The sequence below is a fragment of the Miniopterus natalensis genome, chromosome 8, assembly GCF_054644295.1.
Source record: "Miniopterus natalensis isolate mMinNat1 chromosome 8, mMinNat1.hap1, whole genome shotgun sequence".
NCBI lineage: Eukaryota > Metazoa > Chordata > Mammalia > Chiroptera > Miniopteridae > Miniopterus > Miniopterus natalensis.
In genome coordinates this window covers 35976422-35993207 of record NC_142088.1, presented here as the reverse complement: position 1 = coordinate 35993207, position 16786 = coordinate 35976422, and the positions used below count along the sequence as shown (strand labels likewise).

The 16786-nt window shown below is 37.5% G+C and overlaps 1 protein-coding gene across 3 annotated transcripts in view; it reads right to left on the bottom strand.

Moving 5' to 3' along the window:
* Positions 1-16786, bottom strand: part of ZNF385B (zinc finger protein 385B) — a 283963-nt gene that overhangs the window by 58104 nt on the left and 209073 nt on the right. For all 3 annotated transcript variants that reach the window (XM_087819738.1, XM_016225156.2, XM_087819739.1), the window contains one exon: positions 8973-9115. In XM_087819738.1, the coding sequence (XP_087675864.1) occupies positions 8973-9115 (143 nt within the window). The remainder of the gene's footprint in view (positions 1-8972; positions 9116-16786) is intronic.

Below are 16786 nucleotides of genomic sequence, written 5' to 3'. Positions count from 1 at the left end.
GGATTTATTGGGTATTTAAAAAAATATGTCTCACATGAATAACCTGTGAGTAATACACACATTTAAATTTAGGATATGGTAGGGTGCAGATCAGCTCTTGCTTGTCTAATATTTAGCTTTTTCCTTTTCAGCAGCAGAGCTGTCTACTGGAAGAAATTAGAAGATTAGATTATATTCTTCAATCTTCTGAACTGTAAAAAAGGGTACAACAATGACACATGTAACCTGTTTTATATGTAGATGTATCTAAAAAACTAACTGTAGAAGTCTTTAAAATATGCTAAAGCCTTCTGATACTAGAATTCCATAAAAATTGGGTATTATTTATATAATTTATGCCTTTTCATCTTATTTCAAGCATCAGGACGTGAAAAGGAGGGTAAGAAAACATAACTTGACAGCTAAATCTGTGAAAAAGTATTTTTCCAAGATTCCTACTGAGCTCCTCAAAGATGTTGAAACTTCACAGATTGCTAAATAGCACTTCAATTCATCTTTAGCACCCTCAACGGCAACTATAAAAGTAAAGGGACTGGAATATTCCAAAACATGTTTTTCCCTTTCCAAGAGAGATTCGAAACTTAATTTTGAATAGAAGAATCTGGAGAGAGGGAGGAAAAGAAATGGTCTGTGCTATTGGATGGGTTCCCACGCTTTTGATAAAAGTATCTCAGGGAACACCACCATCAATTAACGTTTATAGAGCAACCAACTTAGAAATACTTTTTCTGGGCTGGAGGGAATGTTTTACACAATAATATTTTGCCACTTTTTACATTCATTAAGCTCTCCTACTTTACCACAGGCACATAAAGGCTTGTTCACTGAGAGATGCTAAGAACAAGGTTGTTGTTGGCTCTGTCTTTTTTATATTAACTGACAATTTGTTAAGAACAAGATTATTATTATTATTTTTTTTTTTTTAAGAAGAGGGCCTGACATAGACACTTTTTCCAAGTTGACTCTACTCTTGAAAAATGCTGACCTGGGACAGCACCAAGACTGAAGACCTGTCTTGCCAGAAAATCTGATGTACCCTCCAAGTACACATAATCCTTGAAACTCTAGCACTAAAGATGAAGCCCCAGAGCCATGCGAGGTTGAGACTAGGATAATGGAAGGGGCATGCAAGAGGACATGGCATGGTGGGCCTCCAGATGCCTCTTTTCTCAGGCTCCTGAAACCTGTGCTCCCTTACCCCATAAAGACCCACCAAGGTCTTAATCTGATGTTTCTTGGCAGCTTTAATCAACTGAATTGACTATTATGCTCTATGAGCAGAATCCTCTACTATGTTGTGATGAATTATACAAGAGAAGGAAGTAATTTCCATCAGACAGTGAGCAACTTCTGTCTTATTTACTCTAATTCCTCCTTAGCACAATGACTGGCACATGTACACATTCAGTGAGTGGTTATGAATGAATGCCTGTTCCTAGGTGCCCTGAACAAAAATTTAATAAGGGAGAGAAAATATATATGACCACACATTATATACACAGACGTGAATATATACATACAAAACACAGAAATAATATCGGCATTTTCTAAAAGGGTTTCAAGAGTCAGCAGAGAAAAGGAAGATATGAATACAAAGTCTTTAGTAGATAAATCTTGAGACTCTTGAATAAGGCAGGGGGCATGAGTTAAACTTAAAAAGGACACGTTTGTTTGTGGTTTCAAGGGGAGAGGGAGATAATAGTGCAGATGTAGTATTTTTTCCCTCTTAGTGGACACGTTTACATAATTTTTTGCTCTGTCACATTAAATAGGGATGTAAAAACTTCTAGGCAGGAATCTATGCTCAACTATGTGTACAAAATCTTCATTAGTTTTGTACCACATTTCAAAGATTTCCTATAACCACATTTTTTTCTAATGATCTGGGGAGTATTGCTGTTGACTTATCTAAACGCTATAGTAGGCCATTCTCCTCTTCCCTTTTCCAGTAAATTTGAGTAACTACGGAAAATTTCAACTTGGTATATTTTAATATTATACATTTCTTTAGAACATATAAAATAATATTACCCTTCAATATATTTTAAGCATATCCTAAAAGTAAAAATTCGACCATATTCTCTTTTTTTATATGACTGGGATAAATGTGTCATTTCAAATAGCTGGACATACTAGTTAGTATCCTAGGAAACATGGAATATGTAACTTTTTAGTGACAGAAAAGCATTACTAGAGTAAAAAAGAAGACTCAATAGCAAAAATTCACATTTGGGTTGCATTAGCAGAGGTAAAGTATTTTACTTAAATCAAACTAAAGGAAAAATTCAAATTAAAGAAAAATATGTATCCAAGTATTTAAATACGGAATTTATTAAGTAGATAAAGGCATTAAAGGCAGGTAAAAAAGTTAAATGTTCTGGCTTACCTCAGGTTTCTCTACAAGAAAGCTTTATAGGAAGCATGGCATGAATTAATAGCAAAGTGTGATCTTGACTCCCAAGTTCTTTATTTTAGATCTTCTGGTTAAATATATTATTAATTCAATTACAAGAAAGAAAAAATCTAAAAATTTGTTGATATTGCCATACTGCGAATGACCCAGAATTTCAAAGACTCTGGCATGATAAAATAAATGGTAAGCATACAGGTCATTTCACAGCCTGTCATGAATGACTCAGAGAATCACAGAGCAATTTGGGACTTTATCCTTTAGAAATAATATTTACTCTGTTCTACATATTTGTTCATGCATCAGAAAAAATATAATTTCAAGGTAGGCAGTAAAAATCAGATTATTTTCCACAAAAATATGATTGTTGACTCTTGCAATAAAGCAGCAGTGACCTCCATTGTACTTGTACTTTCCTGGAGCAACTGCAAAAACATGACAGAGCCGACAAAAACATTCAAAATAAATAATCATGGAAAACACCTGCCAATCTGCAGAGACACTGACAGGTGACTCTGGTCTCCAGGCAGCTCTTGATTATAGCTATAGCTCTGGGGAGTCCAACAGATACAGCTCTGCATGTACCCAATACATGGCTGTTTAAAAGAAACCTGACCTACTTATAATCACATGCAATATATACATTGGGTATGTGTCTTAATCTGCTTGGGTTGCCATGACAAAGTACCATAGACTGGGTGGCTTACACAACAGAAATTTATTTTATCATAGCTCTGGAGGCTGGAAGTCCAAGATCAGGGCTGTAGCATGGTCATGTTCTGGTGAGTGCTCTCTTGCTGGCTTGCAAACGGCCAGTGCCCCCTGTGCCTCACGCGGTGGGACGAGGGAAGCTCTCTGGGATCCCTTCCTAGAAGGGCGCTGCTCCCATTATGAGGGCCCCGCCCTTCTCACTCATCCGACCTTAATCACCTCCGCAATTACCTTTGCTGGGTGTCAGGGCTTAGGGAAACCGGAGAGGAAGACGCAAACCTTCAGTCCACTGCACCTATTTTATTATGGCAAATTCGTACTATCCACTGAGGTAAGGATACAATTTATTTCAATTCTGAAGAAGTGTCTCCGCCCCCCCCCCCAGGATACGTTTTACTGATTTTAGAGAGAGGGGAAGGGCTGGAGAGAAACACTGACGTAGGAGAGCAACACCGCTCGGCTGCCTCCCACAAGCGCCCCACCGGGACTGGGACCCGAAGCCCAGGCGTGTCCCGACCAGGGATGGAAATGGCAACCTTTCGGTGGGTGGCCGATGCTCAGCCAACCGCGCCACACCGGCCAGCGCTGAAGACACATCTTCGTAAGGAGAACTTAACGTCAAGTGTTATCTCAGTTGTTAAACACCAAGTGTTATCCTGGTTGAACAAAGATAAAAAGTGGATCCACAGTGAAGGAGATGGTAGAGTCTAACAGGAGAAACAGGTGCATATATTTTGGAAGCTGCCAAACCCTAATGGACAATAACTAGAGGATGACCATGGAGCATTTAGCATTTAAAGTGAATAATAAAATAATGAAAATATCTCTACTAGCATACAAAAAAAATTCATTCTTTATTGAACACTATAATAATTCAGTAACTATTTTCATTTTGCCCATATGTCTTGGGTTTTATTATCTTGCTTTTTCTAGTCTATTTATTCTATTTCTTACAAGTTTCTTAGGCCCTAGGGTAATTTTGTTTATCTTTTTTCCAAAACCCAGAACTCTTTAGTGCATATGCTCTCAATAAAATTCAGTAACTAACAACTTTGTTTTCTAACTAAATGCTCTTAAAACTGGGGCTTAGGAGAGGAATTTAGTAGATACTTGCAAAGTTTCCACAATATCCATACAGAGAAAGCCAGAACTATAGCTGGGGAAAAGTGTGTAACTAATCATTGCCTTTATTTTATTTATTTATTTTAATTAAAAATTTTTAATGTTGAAAGAATGACAGTTTTCAGGAAAATAAAAATAAAAGTAAACATCTGGGCTTATCACCTCATACTTAGAAGGGGTGCAGAAATGCTGGCATTCCCTTTGCTGGAGGGGGAAGCAGGAATATTTAAAATGAAGGAACTGGGGGCCTTTCCTTTGTCTTTTTTTCTCTTTCTCTCTTTCTTCCTTAAAAAAAAAAAAGTGTTATTAAGCACTTGGGCCAGACACCAAGTATACAAAGATAAATGGGATATAGCTCCTGTCCTCAAGGGCCTGACATTCTGGTGAGGAAGATAGATAACCAGGTAATTAGACTATGGTGGAACAACTACAATAATGGCGGTAATCTGAGGGTACACATAAAGAAACTAGCACCATGAATAATGCTGCAGTGAACATAGGGGTGCATATATCTTTGCAAATAAATGCTTTTGAGTATTTCTGGTAGATATCCAGAAGAGGGGTTGCTGGGTCATATGGTAACTCTATTCTTAATTTTTTGAGGAGCCTCCAGACTGTTTTCCATAGTGGCTGTGCCAGTTTACATCCCACCAGCAGCGAATGAGGGCTCCCTTTTCTCCACAGCCTCTCTAACACTAGTTATCACCTATCTTGTTGGTAACAGCCACTCTAACAGGTGTGAGGTGGTATCTTATTGTGGCTTTGATTTGAATTTTCCTAACAGCTAGTGAAGTTGAGTATCTTTTCATAGATTTGTTGGTCCTTTGTATTTGTATGTCTTCGTGGGAGAGGTGTCCATTTAGGTCCTCTGCCCAGTTTTTAATTGGATTGTTTATCTGGTGTTGAGTTGTATGAGTTCTTTATATATTTTGGTTATCAACCCTTTTGTCGGAGCTGTTTTTTGCAAATATCATCTCCCAATTGGTTGGTTGCCTTTTTGCCTTATTGTCAGTTGCTTTTGCTGGGCAGAAGCTTTTTAGTTTGATATAGTCCCATTTATTTATTTTTGCCTTTACCTCCCTTTGAGGTCAGTTCATAAAATGTTCTCTACTCGGAAGGTTCAAAAGTTTAGTTCCTATGTTTTTATCCATGTAATTTATAGTTTCAGATCTTATATTTAGGCCTCTGATACATACTGAATTAATTTTTGTACATAGGGACAAGCTGTAACCTAGTTCCATCCTTTTGCAGTGGCTTCCCAGTTTCCCAGCACCGTTTATTAAGGCCTTTCTTTTTTTGCTCCTTTGTCAAAAATTATTTGCTTCATATTTATGGTGGCCATGACATGGAGACAATCAAAGTGTCCTTCCATAGAAGCCTGGATAAAAAAGATATAGTACCTATATACTATAGAGTCCTACTCAGCTGTAAGAAAAGATGAAATATTGCCATTTGCGACGACATGGATAGACCTTGAGAATATTATGCTAAGAGAAATAAGTCAGACAGAAAAAGCTAATAGCTATATGATTTCACTCATATGTGGGATATAAACCTGAAACTCATAGACACAGACAACACTATGGGGGTTGCCAGAGGAAAGGGGTTGGGGAGTAGTAAAGGAAAAAGGGGGCCAAATATGTGGTGGCCCTATTAACCAATGTCACCCCAATAACTTTAGTAAAATTTAAAAAAGGAAATAGCAAAATTTGAATTTCTAAAACTTTTAGCTATGTTCGCAAAGTACACTGTTTTCCTTTTACTGATAATAACTATGAGTTAAAAATATTTCTTATATTTACTAATATTATCCTTGACTAAAAATAAAGTAATTAAAGTAGCATTCACCTCGGTTTTCAAAGAACAAGTGGATTACTGAGTAGAGTATACTTGTAAAATTTGCTAACAAGAAACTGTAACTGTTTTTAAAATATATTCTGCTTCATAGATTTTGTTTGTAAAGAGGTCCATATTATGCATTCAAAAAAGCGGGTATAAGGGGGATAAATGGTGATGGGAAAAAAATCCTTTCCTCCTTTTACTTATTGAAAAAGTCTGCTGAAAATTGTCTACCATGTTTCCAGAAAAGAGTACAAAAGATTTCTGATTGAGCTTTGTTCACAATGAATGAGGTGGGAGGTGACATGGACTGAAAGAGCTAATGACATGTAAGAGCTGGGATATGAGCTTCAAAGTTAGAAGATTCTAAAATTCAAGTCTCAGTTCTTCCTTTACTCACTCTCTTTCCTCCTCGAGACAATAGAGATAACAATCATGGTCTACTCAAATGTTCTCCAGTCTGGGTCCTTTGAAGGATATAAAACATCACAAATATATAATAATCTAGTGTAATTATTATTAGTGATGTAAATAGTTTTCTAGGAAAATGTTGACAATGATTTTTATGTAATTACCTTAGGAAATCTATTGGGTAGAGTTAAACACTAGAATGGAAAAACCTATAGGAAAAGGGGTAGAGTAATTAAAACTGTAGCTTAGTGAAAAAAAATTATAGGAAACCCTCCAATGATCCTAGGAATTCATTTTGTTACTAGATGATAGAGGGTCCTACTGCAATGACTTAATTTTTAAAGTAGTATCAATAAATGCCTTTGATATAATATATAGAAAAAAAATGATTACTTAATGTAGTTTTTTGCTGTTCTTCATCTTAACCAAGAAGTACTTTCATTTGAAAATTACAAGTTTATTTTCTTCCAAGAAGGAAAAAAAATAACTTCTATTAATAGAATTATTCTTTGCATATTGTCAAATGTATCACAAGGTTAATTGCTATGTATAATAATACAGAAACAAACAAAAAGGCAAGTTAGTTCATGTGTAAGCCTTAAACAACATTATAAGCCACTGTGACACTCTATTTTTATGTTAAAAAACCCTTTATGAAAATATTCTTTCCATTTTTGTTTTACAGTCCTTAAGGACAGAGAGGTATATGCAAGGCACTTTGATAACTGAAAAAAAGTGACTTAGAGAACAGTGTTAATCTGATCACAATTGTAAAAAGACAACTGTGATTGTATTCCTTTCAGGTATGTACATAACCTATTTCCAGAAGGGGGCTGGAAGGATGCCCACCAGCTGCTGAAGAGCACTTTCCTCCAGCAAAGGGAGTAAGTTTGTTTGCAGGGGTAGGGAATGGTGAATTTCACATTTTGCTCTTTGAATGTTAATGTTTTATTTGAATCTTTGAAACAAGTATCTATGTATTACTTGTGTTAAAAAAAATACAGAGGTGACCCACAGTAGGAGCCATTTATGCCTGCCCACATCATCAATGCTGCCTCCTGACAGCAACTGGACTTGTGCTATAGCTACAAACGCTGTCTTCCAAACGCACATTAATCAAAATACAAATACCAGCTAAATGTTTTAGGAAGTATGTAACTGAATTCAGTGATGTTGGGAATATACCCCCTGTGTTTCCACAGAGGCTACAACAGGCACGCTTGAGTTCAAGTTCCCTGAAACGGCGCAATCTTTGGGTCGGTCACTTCTGATGGAGCAATGTGACCACGGGCAGGCGTGGTTTGTCTTACTGAGCTGTTCACCTGCACTAGAAATGATGCTCACCCTTTAATGCTCTTTTAAAAGTACTGTCTGACTTGTCCCTGAAAAACCGAAAGAAGAAAAAATACTCAGTTATTTACCCGGTAAGTCAAGGCCAGTGCTTTTTAAAGTTGGCTGAGCCCCTAACCTCTAATTGCCTTACCAATGCTCAGCCACAACAGAAGGCCTGTCAGCAGATTTTATTTACAGCCCTTGAGAAAGAAGCCTCTTGCTGTTTTCATTTCATACAAAAGATAAGTTTGCAAAAGGAAACATTTGGCAGTACTTCAGATGCTCACTGTCTGGTGGTGCTGATAATGTAATTTTTTTCTTGATTATGGCAGCTTCTATAAGGCTGTATCCTTTATGTCGACCATCTTGCCCCAACTGACTGTACTTATTGACTAAGCAGACATAATTCATGCAAGCACCTAAACTCTTTTTAACGTTTTCTCTTACTATAAGTTTAGAATCTGGCTATGAACTGATTTTATGCTGTATTCTATTGTTGAAAGATGTCATGCTCTCTACTTGGCTAACCTGCAAAATATCTTTTATTCAGATTGAAGGTCAGCTGGCCTGAATGAAGAACATTGGTAATAACAGGTAATTCACTAATATTTATCGCATATTTTAAAGGGGATGTCAAGGTGTTATACAGACAACTAGATTTAAATGAGTTTTTTCTTTTTACTAATAGAGTCAGGTTCACATACTCTACAATAGACTCCAAATGAAAATTCTGTTTGCAAAAGAGTGTTTATCTAAAATATCTCTCAAATAAAAATGTACCCAGGGCGATAAAGCATACAGTTTTTTACTTGGGTAGTTGGGAAAAATCAATGTGGCTTATCTCTCTAAATTGTGTTTTGAGCATATGAATGGCATCCCAGAAACAGTATGGCTCTCAAGCCACTGAAAAGTCTATCAGAATTGCTCAAAGCAACAATGAAAAGTTACCTGTGGAAATTGTTGCAAAATAAATATGCTGGCCCTTGTTTGGACTAACTCCCATGGGTGACGCATTACCTTCCGTAACACAGCTGAGCAGTATAATCAATATATGGTCTAAAATGATCCACTTTAGAAACAGGCTCCACCAATGGCCTGCTCACAAAAGAAACGCAGGAGGGCATGAAACAGAAACGCATTTACTCACTGTGTTAAAATTTGGAAAGAGTCCCACAGCAGAGCTGCTGTCCACTGGGAACGACATAAACGGCTTGACGTCCAGCGGAGGCTGCATCATCAGCGCAGGCGTGCGCACCAGGGCAGGCAGGGCAGCCGTGTGGCAGGTACTGCCTGCCAAGAGCGAAACAAAATTAACTCAGTCTCTTGCTCACGTCATCTCCTTCCCCAACCTGTGATGCAAAAGCAAGACTGCTGAGCTGCAACCTGCAAGCCAGAGAGCTCCTCAGGAAGGAAGCAAGTGGCCCAGGAGGAGACAGTCCAGTTCAAATTGGTCATCTCGCTCACTGTCTAGGACAGTGGTGCAGAAGCTTCCCTCCGGCAGGGCCAAGCTGCTCCGTGTCCGCTGGGCTACACGGCGCCCCGACCCTGCTGGCCGAGGGCTGGGCTACACGGCGCCCCGACCCTGCTGGCGGAGGGCTGGGCTACACGGCGCCCCGACCCTGCTGGCCGAGGGCTGGGCTACACGGCGCCCCGACCCTGCTGGCCGAGGGCTGGGCTACACGGCGCCCCGACCCTGCTGGCCGGAGGGCTGGGCTACACGGCGCCCCGACCCTGCTGGCCGAGGGCTGGGCTACACGGCACCCCGACCCTGCTCCTCCTGTGGTCTATCCATTGCCCCGGCCTAGCCAGAAGTGTCGCAGAAGCGGGCGGGAGCCTCTGAGGCCAGATGCTCTTTACTGTCCAGTTACTGGATGACCAGGAGGCAAATCGGAGATAATTACAGGGTCTATCACAAGGGGAAGGCATCGTGGGCTCTTAGAGTTACCGTCTGCTCCCAAGAAAGTTATGACAGAAATAATTTGTTCTCTAAAAATACAAACTGAAAGTTGGCCTTTACTATGTGGGAAATGGGTGGTTGAGACAGACAGTGAATCTTAAAAGGCTTATTGCAACCTGGGTCGGTGCAGGGTCCTGGGGGACAAGGAGGAGTGGGGACAGGAACTCAAAACTTTATCTTCGACCTTTATTTCTAATGAGCCTTGTATTATTTTAGCAACTATCCCTTTTAATAATTATATTAGCTGTCATCTCTTTAGATATCTGGCCTAGGCCATGAGTAGGAGATTTAAAGCTCTTTTCTCCAGGAGCCAGCATTCTTCTTTAGCCTGTGGCCTCCACATAGCAGGCAAGTAACAACCGCTGGTGAGGGTGGCGCTCTGGGAGACAGGCTCTGCCATGCCCCCCTTTTAAATATAACAGTTTTATTGAGATATAATTCACATACCAGACAATTCAACCACTTAAAGTGTACAATTCAATGGTTTTTAGCATAGTCACAGAATTGTGCAACTATCACCACAATTTTAGAACATTTCACAATCCCTAAAAGAAACTCCATAGCCATGAGCAGTCTCTCCTCATTTCCTCCCTGTAACTTCCCCAGTTCCTGGGCATCCACTAGTCTACTTTCTGTCTCTAGAGATTTGTCTATTCTGGGCATTAGATTTAAATGACATTATACAATATGAAGTCTTGTGTGACTGTCTTCTTTTACTTGGCATAATGTGTTCAAAGTTCTTCCATGTTGTCACATGCATCAGAATTCCATCCCTTTTTAAGGCTGACTAATATTCCACTGTAGACGTACCACTTTTTGCTTACTTATCCATAAGTTGATGGGCATTTGGAGTTGGGTTGTTTCCACTTCTTGGCTATTATTGATAATGTTGCTATGAACACTTGTTTCTAAGTTTTCATATGTACATATGTTTTTACTTCTCTAGGTATATAACTAAGAGTGGAATTGGGGATTGTTAAATCACGTGGTAATAATATGATTTAACCTTTTGAGAGCTTCCAGACTGTTTTCCAAAACCACTGAACTATTTCACATTACCACCAGCAGTGTATGAGGATCCCAATTTCTCCTGGCATGCCTACATAGCACCACAAATTATTATATGCATATAATCCCCTTCTGACTTCAAGGAGAAATAAACAGTATGGGAAAATGCTCCTAACTATTAAAATTTCCACCATTTTCCTTATACAGTGTCCCAGAATAATAAAAATACCTATTTCAATGATATTTTTGGTAATGAATTTCATCAGTGAACTCTGCATCATATTTTAAATCATTCCAGAACATTATTGGCAATGGTGTTTAATAAACTGTCATACCTTATTTACACTGATCCTAAAAACAGAAAAAAGGAGAAAGGCATCTGAAGCACTTATCTGTTATGCCAAGTCTTCAGGTCAGTCCCATCCTTTAGAAAATATAGAGTAAAATCAGCAGAAAGAGAATAGCCAAAAGTATAGATCAAACAGCAATGGTTGTTTTCTGATGCCAAAGTAAGTACTCTGATCTCAGCCTGGCATTCACATAAGCACCCTGTATTTAATTATACCTCTTCTTCTAAGTAGGTAACATTACATTCATTGCTAACTTCAGAGCTGGTAGATCCAAGATGATGTATTATATCAATATGTCAAATGTTGCAGAGTCACTTATTAAAATATTTATTTTAAAAGCTTTGCTGTGAAATCTTAGCTAAGTTGAAAAACAGATTTATTATATTAGATCAACAGCCTTTTACAATTTACAATTGTTATAATTGTTAAAAGTCTAAAGTAAAATATTTTACAGAATCATTCTATTTAAAGCTGCCTGATGAACAAATGTATAATTATTTTGCCACGGTGGCTCCCCCAAAGAAAAGAAAATGCTAAACCCACGATGGTCGCTCTGATAACAACTAGGTAATACATGGCCCCCCAGAGCCTGGCAAGAGTCACTTTGTACTAACAAACTAAAATCAAACAGAATGAAACATGGAACTTGACAAACAGATTGCTCCATCAACAAAGGTCAGAATGCACAACGATCCCCTTACCCAATCAAATCTCTATGCTAATAAAGACAAGGCCTGAGAGTTACTAAACTGCCACCATTCATTAGCATAAAAAACTTAGCAGCTGCTTACCATTTCATTAGCATTTTAATGACAGACAATTTGCCATGTTAAACACAGATTGTTTTAAAGTACTTCTGAATAAATATAAACTAGGCTTTCATCAATTCCCTCACCTCAACCTTGCTGTTTTCACTTTTAAAACCTGCTTTTTAATATTGCTTCACCAAGGTTGATTGCTTCAAAGGAAGTTTTAGCAAATGGGAAATGAATGGGAATAAAGTGCTTTTTTTTTTTTTTTGCACAGTTTTTGAACCCTCTGTCACCTTATTCCAGATTTTGCTGCTGCAGCTACTGCTGAGAAGCATTTCTCTTCTCCTCGGGATACCCAAAAGTCATTGGGAAATACAAGCAGAAATTTGGCCAAAATGCATTGCACCCTGCAAGAAAATGCTTAATTTCTCTAAAGCTCAAAACTTATTGAAGGCAAAAAAAAAGCTGAAAATGTAATGAACATGTATTTTAACACAAAGGGTGGTATAATGTACCCTTACGTTGCTGTTCTCATGGAACAGGACCAACCTTTGTTGTTTAAACTATTTGGCAATATTATATGAGACACCTCCTCTCTGTTTGAAAGCATAGGATATAATCCTATCTATCTATCTATCTATCTATCTATCTATCTATCTATCTATCTATCTATCATCTATCTATCTATCTATCTATCTATCTATCTATCTATCTATCATCTATCATCTATCTATCTATCTATCTATCTATCTATCTATCTATCTATCTATCATCTATCTATCTATCTATCTATCTATCTATCATCTATCTATCTATCTATCTATCTATCTATCTATCTATCTATCTATCTATCATCTATCTATCTATCTATCTATCTATCATCTATCTATCATCTATCTATCTATCTATCTATCTATCTATCTATCTATCTATCTATCATCTATCTATCATCTATCTATCTATCTATCTATCTATCTATCTATCTATCTATCTATCTATCTATCTATCTATCTCTATCATCTATCTATCTATCATCTATCTATCTATCTATCTATCTATCTATCTATCTATCTATCTATCTATCTATCATCTATCTATCTATCTATCATCTATAGATATAGATAGGTATATAGATATACATGTCTCATACTGAATCAAGTCATAATAGGGTTCCACCTTATTTGACAATAAGGTTTTTAGATTAGTATGAAAATTAAATACAACACACAAGCATGAACACCCCGAAGATCTAACAGTCACCACTCTCTCTGTGAAAATTACACATGCCCATATTGTCTCTCATAAGAATGAAATTAACTCTTTCCCATATATGTTATTTTGATGGTAAAATCCAAGTTATAGTCATCTTTAGCTATGAACCTTTAATATCTGAAAGACAGTTCATCACTATGATCATAAAGAAAACTATTATTTCAGCCAACTGCCTCTGTGACATAATAGGTGCGTTATGATGTCAATGGATTATGTGATAATCCATCACAATAAAACCTCATTTGAGGACAAGGTGACACCTGAAATTATTCCCTTATTCTCTGACCTTTAGAAATATAATCTTGAAGGTCTATTTAGGTTATAGCTTTGAGGATTCCTAGTGGCTCTTCTTTATGTACCATAACACAAACAAACAAAACACCTTGTTCTTAGAAAGGAGAGTATGCAAAATCACAGAAAGGGTGATTTTGTAGAGGGGGAAGCATTTGTAGAATGAGTTAAACTATGTATACCATTATTATATATGTCTGCTTCAGTGAGTTCTGAAATTAAAAAAAATCTAACATATTATGAGTATATATCAGAGACAATGTCAATTATAGAACCCCCAAAGATTTCTTTAAAGAAATTAAATGAGTGGCATTTCAGATTTTCTACCAAACTCAGTTTTCTCTTTTTATTGCTTTCCCAGCTTTGTTGCCCTTTCTACTGAGTAACCTTCCCTCTTACTAGGACAGTCACCACCCAGCATCTCCTTCACCCCTTCTCTCATTATTTACATTCTTTTATTAGTCTGCCATGGGAGGAAAAAAAATTCACCAAGAGACCATTAAACATGGCCAGTAGGAGGGGGCTGTGTGGACAAGGGCTGTGACTGATAAAGGGTTTTGTTTCTGAGAAGGCCACACAATAATAATAACAACACTTGTGTAGTGTATACTATGTGCCAGCACTTCCCTAAGCATTTTACATATGTGTACATATATACTACCCTAAACATGTTACATAGCTCTATACGTGCATACACACATATAGGTATGTAGATACTTGTAGGGATATCCATATATACTCACTATAGAAGATACATATATGTATATATACATATATACTCACAATAACCCATCAAACAAGGCACTATTACTAGCCCCATTTTACAGATGAAAAACTGAAGCACAAAGTGGCTAAGCCCAACTTCATCCCGCTTGTATGTGCAAGAGCCAGGATTCAAACTCAGGCCATTTGACTACTTAATTCTGCTCTGCACCACAATGCTACGGTCACCAAATTGCACATCTGAAAACACTTTGTTTAAATAGATACATTCTCCAGCACATAGGAATACTTTATCACCAGACTAAGGGAGTTAACGCCTTGCTGACTGGTCATGAGATAACTGGGGTCTGCACTTACACTAATTTAAGTAATTTTAAACACCTTGCTGACCAATCACGAGGGAAAAGTAGCTGGGCACATGGGCGAGTTCTGGCTCAAAATAGCTGGTCTTAAAACGCATCTCTTCTCCAGCTGGGAATTAGTTGCAACTTTTGTTTGACCTTACCATACTACCTGATACTAAAATAACTAAAATATGTAAAATTTTTACTGCTCTATAAGTCATGTTCTAGAATATATTTATCTAAAAATAATCTCCCCCCCATAACAGTGTTATTTAATTCAATGACTACTCATAGGGCACCAATAGTACAGGGCACAGTGCTGACAGCTACAGGGATTACGAATTTAGTCAGAATTTATTTTACTTGCTAAGAGAAGATAAGAAAATAATAACAACTACTACTATTTAATGAGGTTGTACTCTCTACGCCAGGTGCTGTGCGAAGTGATCTGTGCCCCTTCTATTATTCAATTATAATACAGCTATACAAGATTTACATTATTATCCCCGTTTTACAGATGAGGAAGGTGAGGCTCAGAGAAATTAAGATCGCCTAGTATGTGGTAGGGCCCAAGTCCACACTCCTGACCATCTGACTGTAAATTCATGCTATCACTCCATAAAGTAGGTTCTATTTGTGAATATGTGAAAGACTCTGTCACCAAATATATATAGGAAATACTGGCTTCAACAAAGTTTAAAATGGTTCTTTTCTGCAAGACATCTCTGAGCTTTTCATACACTAACGGACACCGTGGATGTCTAGGGAAACATGACGTCTACCCTCAATTTCTTGCGCATGAACCAATCTTTATTTTCATAGAGCTCCCGGGCCAACCACGATGCTATGGCATCCTCCCGGCAGCACTGTTCCACACACACGAAAAACCCCGATTCAGAGAAAGCTGACGACTGCCAGGTTCACCGCTTTGTTGTGGTGTGGCCTTGGACAGGTGACTTACTTCTTTATACCTCCATTTGCTTTTCTAAAAATTGGGGCACCTAGCATATCTACATCATGGGGTTGGCAGAACTAACTGGGATGTTTCTATGAAAGTGCTCAACCCTGTGCCTGACACAGCAAGTGCTCGATAAGCTTGTTACTGTAGCTCCCCAGGAGCATAAGTAGTTAAATCCATGAATAGTTATAAAAGGCAGGGCATGTCACGAGTCATATGTTATCAACAAAATGTTAAGGGGCTTCAAGAGAGAAAGAAATTACATCTGGTTAGGAGCTGGGTTCAAAAATGTTTTTGTAGACGAGCTCTCTCCTCTGTGCTGAGGAATGATAGTTTGAGAGGGGAGAACGGCTGAGGAAACTGCATCAGCAAAAAGCATAGAAAAATGGAATGTTATAGTTAAAAACCTTTTTTAAGGCACTCAGGTATTCTTAGGGTTTCTGAATAAAGACAAAAGCAGAACATCTTTGTGACTTTGGAGCAAGCAAAGATTTCTTAAATAGAAAACAAAAGGTGCTAATAATAAAGTAGTAAACATACTGTATTATTAAGAATAAGAATGGAAGAATAAAATACTACCAAGGGAACGGAAAGGTCACCCTCAAAGTGGGAGCTGATATTCACTATAAATACAAAGGGCTTGAATCTAGCAAAAAGAACGCCTACAAATCAGTAAGAAAATGGTAATATAGTAGGAAAACTGGGCAAAAGGCCTGAATGGATATTTCCCAAGAGTAGATACTAAAATGGCCTGTAAACATTTAAAAATATGTTTAACTTCCTAAGTCATTAGGACTATAGGAGTTAAAACTACAGTGAGATATCATTATATACCACTAGAATGGTAACAATGAAGACATTTTATCAAATGCTGACAAGAACTCTTATTTAAAGTATAAATTGTTACAACTTTAAAAAATGATTTAGCAATATCTACTAAAACTGAGTATATACATAACTTGACTGAACAATTTCACTTCTAAGTATATACCTAACAGAAATGATATATACTAGAATGTTGATAGCAATACTATTTATAATAGCCCCAAACTGGAAATTAGCCAATTTACCCATCAAGAGTAAAAAAAAAAAAAAAAAAAAAAAAAAAAAATTGGCATCTTCACACAATAAAACACCCACCTAATGAAATATATCAATGAGAAGAATGACATACAGGTTGGGGCAAAAGTAGTTTTACAGTTATTTGTATGGGAAATTCAATAATTAATAAATAATAATACAAGAATAAACTCCGTTTTGTGCATTTACAACTGTAAACCTATTTTTTGCCACACCCTGTATAACA